A 13,323-nucleotide genomic window follows, 5' to 3' on the forward strand; every position below is an offset into this window, starting at 1 on the left:
TAGCTTAAAAACCGAAGAGTAAAATTGCTATTTGTATAACTCATTACCATTGGTAGGCTAACCATCTTCATTAGTTACTTAATGATTTCAATAAAGCAAACAATAGTATTTGATATGACGAATAGTAGCCTGAACACATTTAATACCATCCATGTGTAAATATTATTTCAAATACTACTCCAAAATACTAACTAAGCAGTATGGCATTATCGTGTGTGTGTGTGTGTGTGTGTTGTGATGTCTGGTGTCAAATAAACACTGGAGTCAGTCTGCTGGTTCTGCTGGTTGTCTTTTATGTTGAGTGCTCTGCATCAGTAGAAAACATGCAGTTAATTATTCGTTGTACAGTCTTGTCTGCTCAGACCTCTCGCCGACTGAAGCAAGAGTTCACAATACAGAGAATGTCATTATTTCACAAGATGAAGAAATTATATAAAGAAAATAGTGGTGTGTATATACTGTATATGCATAAGATGTCTGATATTTAAGGCTTCACTTAATGCATTCAACATTTCCAGCATTTTGTATATACCTAACTAATTAAAGTTTGAACAGAGAAATCATGAAAATACATAAGAAACTACCTGCATCGGTCGAAAAAAGAAAATGCAGTTAATTATTCGTTGGAGAATCTAGGTTTGAAGGTAACATTCGTGTAACTCATTTGCACATCATAACAAAATACTGATAAAGTAATTGGTAGTTATTTCCCTTTGAACAAGCTTCTTATCAGGACTCATAACGAAATAAAATATTATTTGTTTTCCTTTTTTTTCTCAGACATAAATATACATTAATTACCAAAAGAAAACAAGGATTTTGAGAGATTTAACACTAAAACGCAGCTTGTATTTATTTATTTGAGATTGTAAAAATGCAGAAAGTTTTCTGTGAGGGGTAGTTTTAGGTGTAGGGCGATGGAAACTACAGTTTGTACAATATAAAAACCATTACGCCTATGGAGAGTCCGCAAAAGGATAGTGCATCAGAGTGTGTGTGCGCGTGCGTGCGTGCGTATAGATCCGCCCATCTATGGGCCTCCGTTCAGTTCAGTGTATCAGTGAGAGACAGATATCAACAGAAACACACACAGCAGTGAAAACAACATCACTGTCATTATACTCGTTTAAATAATAATATTTTTTTCGTTAAATAAACAGTGTCCTCATTAAACTACTGAAGATTTGTCACTGATCAACGGTAAGTCACTTTCATGTCTGTTTACTTTGAGTAACGTTAGTTTTCCCACCGGCTCCGACCGAACATACCCGGTCTTTATTAATATCGCAAAACACTTATTTTTTTACCTTTTAATAATATGATAAATGTTCATCAGTATACCACGTTTTTTCATTTCTTATGCGTGTCATTTTCATTTAATCTTGCATTTCGCTGCTAACCAGCTAATGCTAAAGGTTTTTGTGTTTGTCAGTTTATCGAATTAAAACATTTAACGTTATCTGTCCAAATATAAACAAAGATGTTTGAGGATGGTTCGTTGGAGTTAAATCGTTGATTATTGATCTATAGGAGTTAATAGTACTGTCAGGTTGATGTTGTCAGTCGTTTTACTCCTAAAAACAACAAAAGCTGCATCAGGTTTCATGGGTTTGACCGGATTGAGTTCATATATACAGAACATTTCATATTTGGGAAACATTTCACGTTTAGTGTCAGATCATATGTAGGATTGTGTCATGCTTGATTGTGTCATGCTTGGGATTTTTAGGATTATCATGTGTTTAGGATGATCATGGTTATGTCATGTTTAGAATGATGCATCATATGTCATATTTGGGGTCATGTGGACAAAACAGATCATTAAATGTTTGTTTTATTATTTTTAATAAATATTTTCATTATTTTCATTAATGACAATGGCTCATATGCTGTAATTGATAGCTGACAACTGAGTGTATTATCTCTCAATCATCAAGGGCCTATAATGTAACTGAGATATGCCTTATGTGGAAAAAGTGTAAGGTGGCATGAATAATACAACTCTTAATATTTTATATAACATTCAGTTTTTTATCCTCTTTGCCACTTTGGTTGTGATAGTCCTTTTTCGTTCTCTTGTTTTAAGGAATGCATCACATATGAAATTAAATTAAGATTAAGATGCTGCAGTTTACAAAATAAAATTTCTGTTATTTTTCCCTTCATTTTATATAATAATGTGGTAAATGTAAGCATTAAGACTTTTTGTTGTTGTTGTTGTTGCTGTTGGTGAGAAAGTGTAGGAACACATTAGCTCTTTATGAATCGTCATTGTACCTGTTTTTAAAGTTTTAAGTTTGTGCTCTCTACTCTGCAATTTTTTTATTATTATTATTGATATATGTGTAAAATTAACCTATTAAAATTCCAACCAGATTGCATTTTATTTTATAATTTGTTGAACTGTTGAGATGTCTTATCTGTTCCAATGAAAGTACAAAATAAAATTAAACAAAATAAGCCCCTTCTTTGATATTCATTTACATATTATCAGTTTGAATTGTGATTTTGTTTTGTACATGTTGCACCATATTGCACATGAGCACTAGATACCAAACACTTAAGTATTTAGAAAACATCCTCAAGATGTGTTTTGCTGTTTCAAAAGAAGCCATCACAAGATGTGGTAGGCTAACATGCTGGCATTGTACACAAATGTTTCCCAATGTTTATGCCCAGCTAATATTACGAGGACTATGTTGAATGTCAGCTTGGTTATTCAAAATTACACCACATCATGATAGACCCCCACCCACCACCTAAACCCAAGTGACTCAGACAGTTTGCATTTAGGTCATGCCGGCTGAGTCTAACTACACATGTCCAGCCAAGCCCTGTCATGCTGGAGAGAGAGAAGCTTCTTGAATGACATTGCAAGATCCTTATGGAAGTGTTTGTTTTGAGTGGAAGCCATGACTGATTCCTGTAACATACCGTTCAGAAACAAGGGGTCGTGTTCCTTCTAAGTCCTCGAAGAACCAGTGTGGCCATGCAATTTTAGGACAGTTGTGAAATGACAATGTGCAATGGTTTAGTAATTTGGTAAACATACTGTGAGAGAGCAACAGGGTCTGATTTACACTTATCTCTTTTAAGAGACGGGGGGAACTCTTCCCATGAATGGCATACATAGATTTTAAGCCATGTGGTGTTATACACAAAGTTTGTGTCTAAAATAAGACCAATAAGAACAAACTGTTTTCTTTTCTTCCACAGTGTTTGGCAAAGCATCTTTGAGTTAAGCGACTCACTAATATTTGCAATGGAGGAGCTTCATATCCATTGCCTGAAATGTGTCAACCGCCGATGTATGATAAGACCAGAACCTGATGTTTCCTGTGACATCATGGGCTGCCCTCTTGTGTGTGGAGCGGTTTTCCACTCATGCAAACTGAATGAACATCGATTGCTGTGTCCAAACGAAAGAGTCCCGTGTCTGAACTGTGGATTCGGATGTCCATTCACCCTAGTCAGGGTCAGAATGGCACAGCACCTTGAAACTTGCCCAGCCAGTGTTGTGTGTTGCACTATGGAATGGAATCGATGGCCAGTGAGTTATGCAGATCGCAAGTCCTACGATAACTTGAGTAAGGAGGTTTTTGATGTGGAACAGCTCGACATGGCTTTGGCCCTCCAGGATCAGCGGATGTTGCTGGAGTCACTTAAAGTGGCGACCACAGTGACAAAAGCCCTGGAAGAGCAAAATCAAGACTATTCCTGCCACCAGGAGTCAAACCCGGAAAATGAATTCATTGAAACGGATGAGGAGCCATATGGTGGACCTTACACAACTTCAGTGGAAAACAGTAGAAGCTTTGCCGCCACTTTGGACATTCTCCATAGTGCAAAAACGATTGACTTCACTGTGGAGAATACCAATGGTGAGGAACAGAATGGAGGTTGCAGCGGTGTCAGGAATGGCGATAGGAAGTTTAGCAATGACACAACAAAGGAAAGTGACACTGATTCGGATTCTGATCTGGGAGCTGTAGGCGGTGCTGATTGTCCTTTTCCAGTAAACCCTGAAGATGAAAGAGATGATTGGTTGGAGAACAGTGGGTGCAGTGAATCTTCTGAAGAAGGCGAAATGAATGGTGGGATAGAACTCAGTGACCTTCATAATGAAGGGGACGGTGACAGCCAGGTCAAACTTGAAAGGGTCAATGGGTTTTCAAACGTAAGGCAGGTTTTACCTGATCATTCCATACCTGTTCTAGCACAGGGGCCTGAAATGGCCCACTTGCCTCAGCTACCTCTTCCTTTGCCCATCCCTGTGCCTAGCCTGATGCACAACAATGTTCTGCACCATTTGCCTTTCAGAATTGAGGACCGATGGCTGGAGCGCAAGTTGGAAAATCTCCAGGCACTCAGGGGAATGAAATTGTTTACAATCAACGGGCGAAGAACTCTGTTTTCCGACCCCTACTTATTCAAAGCCAAGATGGAGGACAAGGCGGTGGACACATCAGACCTTGAGGTGGCAGATGATCTGATGGGCCTTCATGGCATTGACCTCATCACCGCTGCCTTGCTCTTTTGTTTGGGAGACTCACCAGGTGGTAGGGGCATCTCAGACTGCCGCTTTGTAGATGGTTATCACATTGACTTTGGTACACAGACCTTCTCCCTCCCTTCTGCCATACTGGCAACCAGCACCATGGTTGGTGACATCGCCTCAGCTTCTGCCTGTGACCATGCCAGTCCGCAACTTTCTAACCCCAGTCCATTTCACACCCTCAGATTAGACCTCATTCTGGAGTGTGTGGCACGCTATCAGACCAAACAGCGCTCGATGTTCACCTTCGTATGCGGACAGCTGTTTCGCAGAGATGAGTTCTCCTCCCATTTTAAGAATGTCCATGGTGACATACATGCTGGCCTTAATGGTTGGATGGAGCAAAGGTGCCCCTTGGCGTACTATGGATGCACCTACTCGCAAAGAAGGTTCTGTCCTTCGGTACAAGGTTTCAAAGTCATCCATGACCGTCACCTGGGCTCTTTTGGTGTGCAGCCTGGATTAGAAGCTTGTCCCAATGAGCCTCTATCTAGAACTAACACCTGTCAGTTTAGGTCCCACTGTGACCACCTTAGTGACCTGCCCTTTGAGTTACTCCAGTACATTGTGAGCTTCTTGGATGGCTTCAGCCTATGCCATCTCTCCAGGGTGTCTCGCACTATGAGGGACGTATGTGCCAGTCTTCTTCAATCCCGTGGCATGGTTGTCCTGCTCTGGGAGAAGACAAAGCGAGCTGATGGAACCTCATCCTGGCAGATACAAGACAAGGTAATCAAAGAGTATTCACCTTGTTGAAGCACCAAGCATAAAAAGTTACTTTTCACAATCTAATCCTGCTGATGTTTTTTCATTTTAGGTGTGGCGCTTCAGTACTGCATTTGATACTGTGAACGAGTGGAAGTTTGCCAACATTTCCAGCATGGCCGACCACCTCAAGATGTGCACATTTAACACCATAACACGGAGAGAAGAGGCTGTCCCACTTCCATGTATGAGTTTTACAAGAGAACTTACAAAAGAGGGACGCTCTCTACGTTCAGTGCTTAAACCAGTGATATAGACTGTAGTCAACATGCAGAAGAGGATTTCATTTTCGAAAACAACATGTCTTATGTGTTCAGGTGAACCATGGGATTTGTTTGGCAATGGATTCATTAAAATTAGAGCCTAAACTTGATAAACCACTTTTGGAAGAGATGTTTCTTTTAAATAAACAATATTGTTTATTACTGTATTGATGATGGTTGTGCTGGCATGTAATTTTGATACACTATATTAAGCATTTTTTTTTTTTTTTTACAAATTCGTTGTTTTTGTTTAACTATGTAACTTCAAACCAGAAACACTGAATTTTTAAAATGGTGATGACCAAACGGTAAACCATCGTCTGCATTTTTGTAATACAGGAAAACACAATCCAAGGGTTTCTTACATTGTGCATGAAATGGTAACGTCAGCTGGCTTTTCTGTTGCATTGGTCATGTTTTCTTTTACCTTGCATAGTTTTCCTCCTTGAGAATGTATATCAAGCAAACTGTCCATTTTGGCATTTCATATAATAGATGAATTTGCTCCAAAATACATTAGAGTTTGATTAGACGTAGAGCAAAAGATATAAGAATTGTTTTCTCTTTAGAAGTCCGTTATTTTACTATCCTTCCTATACATGACTATTTGGTTAGTTGCATTTGATTATTTTAATTTGTATTTAGCATTGTTTGTTGTTGTTGTTGTTTTTGCCTGCTTTCACAGAACAGACCAGCAAACCACCAGGTCAGAACCACTGATGTAGACTTTAATCTCTTGATTTCTCTCTTATTTAAAAGTCTGTAAATGACAGTCTTATAAATTTTCCCTTTTTATCAGTTGATCAGAACGAACACATAACAGTGCATACTTTTGAAAAGTAAACAGATTCATGTAAATGTACTTTATCTATGCTGATGGTGTGTGCTGCATTACAATCTTCCTGATGCTGGGTCACTGCACAAAACCTGTAGAACAGGTACAAGACTGCCGTTGTAGCCTGTTTTTTGGGAACATACAGTGCATGTGCAGATGAACGTTTCTGTCTCTCGGGGGTTTAACGTCAAGCATATGCAGTGGCGTAGCAAGTCAGTGCCGGGCCCATATGCAAAAAAAAAAAAAAAAAAAAAAAAAAAAAAAAAATTACGGGCCCCCTTAATAAGAACAACTTCGAGTGGGATGCCAGGTGTGCAAAAAAAAAACTTTTCAAACAACTGATCTTGGCACGGCGGCCCAAAATGTAAAAACACAAAACTACTCACTCATTTTAGTTGCATTCTCCGGGCCTTTCTTTCGGCAAATTCATCCACGATGAACGTGGTGTTTAATTCCCGCCTTCTTGCATTCTCGATGGAAAGAATTGCCAGTCCCGATAGTCTGTTTTGCGACATGGTGCTCCGCAAATAATTTTTGTGTCGTGACTAACTTCTCCAACTTCTCTTTTCTCTTTCAGTCCCCACTTTTATGTTTATATTGTCCATCCTTAATGTTCATGCAGATAGCCGCTATAGTAACCTCTCACACTGTGTTTTCTTTTTTTCTTTTTTGGCGCGACGAGGCGTCATGTAAATAAATGATGGCATAGTAGTCTACGGCAGCCGCGGAGTGCAAAAAAAAATTATAAACGCAAACAAGAAATAACGGAGAAATTAGACATTACGGAGAAATAAGAAATTACTACACATGATATGCATAAAAATATATTTATTGCGGCACAATATTAACAAATTAAAATTAAATAGAAAAACATTTTCTATTAAAAGCTGGGGCGGGCCCCCTTGCACGTGCATACCCTGTATGCCCAGACGCTACGCCACTGAGCATATGCCATTATAGACCGTTTGTCGGTAAGTAACGTAATGTGAGCTTGTGATTCTCTTCCACTTTTATTTGTTGATGGTTGAAGTTTACAGTATATGTTTTTAGGCGTTTTGCTGTTTGTTTTCAGGTGTGCAGTTACTGTGTTTCAGTTTGCGGTCTGAAATGTTGCAATATTTTCAATCTTAGTTGTGTGAAATGTTTTATTTTATTTTTTTGAGCGAATTTTGGGAATGACAGTCCTTGCGTTCATGTTGTGTGATGACAATAGAGCAATATTATGAAACGTTTGAGTTTCCGTATAATTTAATTCTAGCCACTTTGAGAACTGAAGAGTCATAAATGCTTATTTTGAAAGACTTTTTAGAGTAAACATCAATCAAAGTGAAAAATGTCAGAATGCATTCATTTACTGCATCAACAGTCTGGGAGCATTTTATGTTTTTGTTTTTTTTTGAAGAAGAATTGTGATTATATTTGAATCTATTTAAATATATTAACTCTAAGTTTTCCAGCCATAAATATCATTATATGAGGGAACTCAGGTATTTAAAGAAGAACTGTGGAAAGGTTAGGTCGGAAAATTTTCTTATTTTGTTTCCTTTTTTCTTTCTTTTTTGAAAGTAAGTGTACAGTTAATTTACTCTCCACAACCTGACAATTTTTTAATACAGTTTTCATATTTGTGGTTTTATATGACCTCTTAGTTCTCAAACCCCTTTTTATATTGTAAATAAAAGGTAATCTCTAGGTTAGCTAACCTAAACAGTTGTTTCACATCAGCAGTTGTATAATCATTTGCATTTTTTATTTAATAATATTTTGTAATATTTTAATAAAGTGTTAGAAATCCAGGTTTCCTGTGTGCCATTTTATCAGACTCCAGATATGCGGCAAACCAAGTATCATAGCATTAAAATAAAGTTGAGCAGAGCTGGCAGAGAAAATGATTTGCCAGTGAGAATCAAACATGTAATGGGTGGATGGTAGTTTTTTGAAGCACTTAAATATTAAAAGTATTCTAGTAAGTAGTGGATCCTCATTTATCACTTAAGTGCATGATGTGCCTCTGATTGTACATGTTTTATAATAGAGTAACTCTATTTTTATGCTTGTAAAGTGCTTCACCAGCAGATGGTGCTGCTGTATTCTGAATCAGAACATGCTAAACAAAAAACACAGGTCTTTTGCACGGTACATTTCCTGAGAAAAAAAAAATTATTGAAACATTGAATTTTCTTCCATTAAAGTTGGATCTGGCTTTTGATCCAGGTTTGTGATCCTCCCTCTCCTCTTCTTATTTTTTGAAAACTAAAATATGGTGACCCTATCTCACCTAATATCACCTGTGAGACGAAACACAGATGTGAAAAACCATGATAAATGTCCTGAATGGATCCAGGGCTGAGGGGCTGAGCTGGGGTCAGGTGGGCTCATCTGCTTCAGTAAACTTAATGGAAATTGGCTTTTACAGCAGAGTTCACAGAAGGGTTTAAACAGACCAATAATACACCCAAAACTGTCACCACATTAAAATTAAATTAAACAAAGAAGCATAGCTTTCCGATGCAATAATGTTCTTCAATAAATGCATGCCTTTGTAATAATCTTTACAAATATATATATATCCTCAATCCTTAAGGAGGGGTGTTTTTTGCAACAAATCTATTGTCTCCAGTGCATTGTAATTAGTATTATGTAATAACGTAATTACCAATTACATAATGAATGACCATTAACTCATTAAACAGGCATTAAAGAAAAGTTTCCATCATCTCCTAAAACAAACGAGAATATTTAAATGTAATCTTAAAATGTGTGGGCGGCTTTCATAGCATCCTGGTTAGAGAAATAGAAACTTTTCAGTTAGCAACATTGTGACTGATGTTTCCCCGTTTTTTTTCTTCTTCTTTTTTATTTCAGTGTATAATCAGACAATAATCAGACAAGAGATTAAAAACAGCATCCTGTTCAAAACATCCTTAATTAATCATGCATTATTGATATTCAGTTTGAGACTGATTATGAATAATCTTTTAATTAAATGATGCCCAATTAAGACTTTTAAAATTCATTATCAACATTTGAAAATCATGTAAATAGAGCAGGAACATCTGAGACAAAAAATATACATTTATTACAATGCAGCTTTTCGAGTCAAATCCAAAGAAGTTTAATAGTGACAAAGAAGCTTTTCACAATAGCAACAATATGAGTTAAGAATATAATTGTAAGGACTTGTTAAAGACACCAAAACACAATATAGTGTCATACGTATTATTACATCTTATAAGACACACACAGCAAACAAATATATGAAACATATTTTGGAATAAAGATGGAGGAAACATCTACTACATGTCCAATCTTAGTGGAATTGGAAAAGAAACACTCCACTTGTGTAATTCCTTTTCAAACTGCTGCTTTTGCCTTATAGATGGACAACAGTGCAGTGCAATATGTGGATGAGTTTGAAGTGGTTTGAAATGAAAACTCCTCGAGGAATTTGTTTCTTAGAAACACACAGCTTTTCCACTTCACAAGGCCATATATTGATGTACTGGAGTGGTGTGGATTACTTGTGGAATATTGTGATGTTTTTATCAGCTGTTTAGACTCTCATTCTGACGGCACCCATTCACTGCAGAGCATCCATTGGTGAGCAAGTGATGGAATGCTACATTTATCCAAACCTGTTCCCATGGTGAAAAAAACTCCCCTGGATGGCCTTTGAACATTTTCAGCAAATTTTCATTTTGTTGGGGGAGTAAATGTTCCTTTAAAGCAGACTTTGCATTGTGTGTAATAAGTGGAGTTTTATCAGTGGCATTAAAGCATGACAGCAGTCTCTCTGGGAGGAAGTCGTGTGGGGTGTGAACAGCGAGCGATCTGTCTGTACGGTCATCCTCTAGCGAACAGCTCAGATAAACAAACACATCTGCACTGCGGTTGACTCCAGCTCTTATCAGTTTGAGGAGCAGAAGACAGCGATGATGAAAGTCCTGTCACACTAAAACTGCATCAGTCATCTCGGTGTGGGGTGTGAGATGCTCTTACATGGGGGATGTAAGATGAAATCTTATGCTAAGAACTTAAACTTCAGATCGCAGGCCACCAGTATCTCATCTGATTGAAGAGTCTCACGTGATGTTGCAAAAAACATCCTCAGATCTAAAGGCAAAAGGATAGATTATGAAAGCTTGTTTCTGCCACAGGACTGAAACTAAATAAAAATGGCAGTTGTTACAGGCTTCCATAGTAGATACTTCATTGAATCATAAATCTGAAATTTTAAACTGTATAATTTATATAATCTGCTTATGAAACAAATTATGATGGTCTATAAGTGCATCAATTCTGTAGAAATTGTATGAAATAAATTTGACATGTAGGCTCTGAAATTGCATACTAAGTAGGTATTTGTGTTGTAATTACTTAGCAACCGTTCTATAAAGTATGAATGTGTGTAGAATCAGTGTAATCCAGACGTACTCTATTCACCACGCTGTCATGGTCATGTGACCTACTAGCATCAGTTGTGTTGCTTCAATGCCATTCACTGGATAATAAAGTATCCATTTGATGCACAATTCATAATCTAGTTGGAAACAGTAAGTCATTTGGGAACTTTTTGCCTGTTATTTTATGAATACTGTGAATTTAGGCATACTAGTCTCTTCTATATATTAGGGAAGCATGTGATTTCGGATCGAGCCATATAGTAGTAGGCTATATGAAGTGCTAGCATTCATGAGGCATCAGGCCACCAAAGGCGACAGAAACACATCAGTGGCCCTCAGTGTGCATCAGGTGACATGATGCAGGTACCTGTCCGCCTCCAGACTCTGAGAAGGTTCCGGCTCATTCAACATCATCATCATCATCATCATCTCAGTGTCAGATGAGCTCTGATGTGCACATGGAGCTGCTCTCTCATCAGTCTGAGTGTGGATGTCGTCTGCACTCCTGCAAAGATGACAGATCAATTTGCATTCTCTTTTACATTATATTGTCATTGCTTACATAATATTGCATTTTGCATAATAGATGATGTCTAATTAATTAGCAGTGATGTCAAAGGAAAGCATTAATATTTTATTGCTTAAATTGGTTTACGTTAAAAAACAAAATTACTATATTTATTAAAAACCTATGCTGAAAAGTGACTTTTATAGTGGTCAGTCTGTGGCATGATGACAGACATTTTAAAGCAAAATTAAGAAAAAGCAAGCAATCAAATAATTAAGTTGTTAAATGCATAGCAGGTTTATTATAGTAAACTAAAATTGTTGCCATAAAACTAGTTAATTTAGTTAATTGGAATCAAATAAATCTTAACTATAATAAAATATTTGTACAAAATTAAACACATTAGAAAAATTTCTAATTTTCATAATTTAGTAAAAAAAAAAAAAGTATAAACACTAAATACAAAAAAATATATTGAAACTTTAAAAAAACAAAAAGAAAACAAAATATAAAAATAAACACAATCAAAATATAAATAAAAACTGAGATATAATGGTATCTCAGTTATAAAAAGTTACATTGTCGCAAAAATTCTCCGGCAATGCAAATTTTTATAATAATTTTTTAGGATCGTTAAATGATTAAACAGGAGCATTCTGCCATCATGTGCCTGTCCTGAATTAATCCAGATTTATTTGTGCTGGTCACAGTGAGGTCAAATATTAAATGCTCACTCATCAGTCTGTTGTTTAGGCGTCACAGTGACTGACAGAATGACAAACTGCTGTGCACATGAACCAAACTCACATTTTTCCTGTTGACAGGTGAGATTCTTCTACAGGTAAGATGCCACTGGATTCTCTGTTGTTCTGTGTCGACCTGAAAATGAAAAATGAAAGTTCAATGTGATGCAGGTATTGAACTGTAAAATGTCTGAAGCATTTTCTTCTTTTCCCTGCAGCGGTCAAAGTGAGATATTCAATTTAGCAAAACAGCTTGTTTAGGGGACAGGCAAAACAATTGACCTTAAAATAAAATGCACTTGTAATATGGTGAGGAATAAGAGATGCTTTATTGTAAAAATTCTGCTCATTACTGCAATGGAAATCTCTTTAGTGTTGTCAAATAAGAAAACCTTTCCAGTTAATACACTGTTACAGTATCTGGACATGTAAGTCACACTCAAAATGTTATCACACTAGTTATAATATACTATACTGAGTAGTGTTTATTTAAAAGGAAGTTGGTATAAGCACAACTTTCCAAGCTTAAACTTGAAAGTAGAGCTGAGAACTAAAAATTAGTAGTTCAGAGAAAAATATTTAAGCGTTTGTGACCCTGGACCACAAACAAGGGGTCAATTTGAGATTTGAAATCTGAAAGCTGAATAAATATGCTTTCCATAGATGTATGGTATTGTAAATGCTGATTGCAATGGAAAGGGATAGCTTTAGGTTGTGCAAAATAAAATAAAATCATCTAATAAATATACAATTGTGATAATTGCACTAATATATATATATATATATATATATATATATATATATATATATATATATATATATATGTTATGGATTTTCATAGTTTAACATTAAACAGCTGGGCCTGGGATAATACAGACTATTGCAAAACATGAAAATAATTTAAAAAGTTGCAAAAATAAATGAAATTTATAATTAGCATGTTCAATTTTTTTTTATAGGACAAAAGCAACTGTACTTGACAAAACACCCATATTCAGTCACTCACATAATGAATCTGGACACGTCATAAAGACACTCAACTCAAAACTACTATTGTCTGTGCTCTGACATTACAACAGCCAATGTGAACAGCTGGTTTATTTCAATATTAAAGACTCTCGAGAACATGATAAATGTCCTGTCTCTTCATTTCCCCCACAATCTCACTAAACAGACACCTGATTGCTTTTGTAATTAAATTCACATCTGCGAGAGGAAAGCAGCATATGTGTATTGATGTTAAAGCAGCAG

The 13,323-nt window shown here is 36.6% G+C and overlaps 1 protein-coding gene and 1 long non-coding RNA gene across 2 annotated transcripts; one reads left to right on the forward strand and one right to left on the reverse strand.

The window, feature by feature from the left end:
* Positions 1-1,014: 1,014 nt before the first annotated feature.
* Positions 1,015-6,408, forward strand: LOC132111314 (F-box only protein 30-like). Its single transcript, XM_059518495.1, has 3 exons — positions 1,015-1,200; positions 3,217-5,284; positions 5,373-6,408. The coding sequence occupies exons 2-3, from the start codon at positions 3,263-3,265 to the stop codon at positions 5,574-5,576; spliced, it is 2,226 nt and encodes a 741-aa protein (XP_059374478.1). The 5' UTR covers positions 1,015-1,200; positions 3,217-3,262; the 3' UTR covers positions 5,577-6,408.
* A 3,104-nt stretch (positions 6,409-9,512) lies between these two features.
* On the reverse strand, positions 9,513-12,251 carry LOC132111991 (uncharacterized). The gene is made up of 3 exons (XR_009424861.1): positions 12,137-12,251; positions 11,189-11,326; positions 9,513-10,531 (listed from the first exon to the last, which is right to left on the reverse strand). It is a non-coding gene; the product is annotated as an uncharacterized LOC132111991 (long non-coding RNA).
* Positions 12,252-13,323: the final 1,072 nt, after the last annotated feature.

Source organism: Carassius carassius, chromosome 31, assembly GCF_963082965.1.
Source record: "Carassius carassius chromosome 31, fCarCar2.1, whole genome shotgun sequence".
In the NCBI taxonomy this organism is placed as follows: domain Eukaryota; kingdom Metazoa; phylum Chordata; class Actinopteri; order Cypriniformes; family Cyprinidae; genus Carassius; species Carassius carassius.

Bases quoted from the DNA above. Each gene is read 5' to 3' on its own strand.
- LOC132111314 (XM_059518495.1), top strand. From the start codon at position 3,263: ATGGAGGAGCTTCATATCCATTGCCTGAAATGTGTCAACCGCCGATGT. The intron at 5,285-5,372 runs GTAATCAAAGAG...TTTTCATTTTAG, and splicing joins CCTGGCAGATACAAGACAAG to GTGTGGCGCTTCAGTACTGC.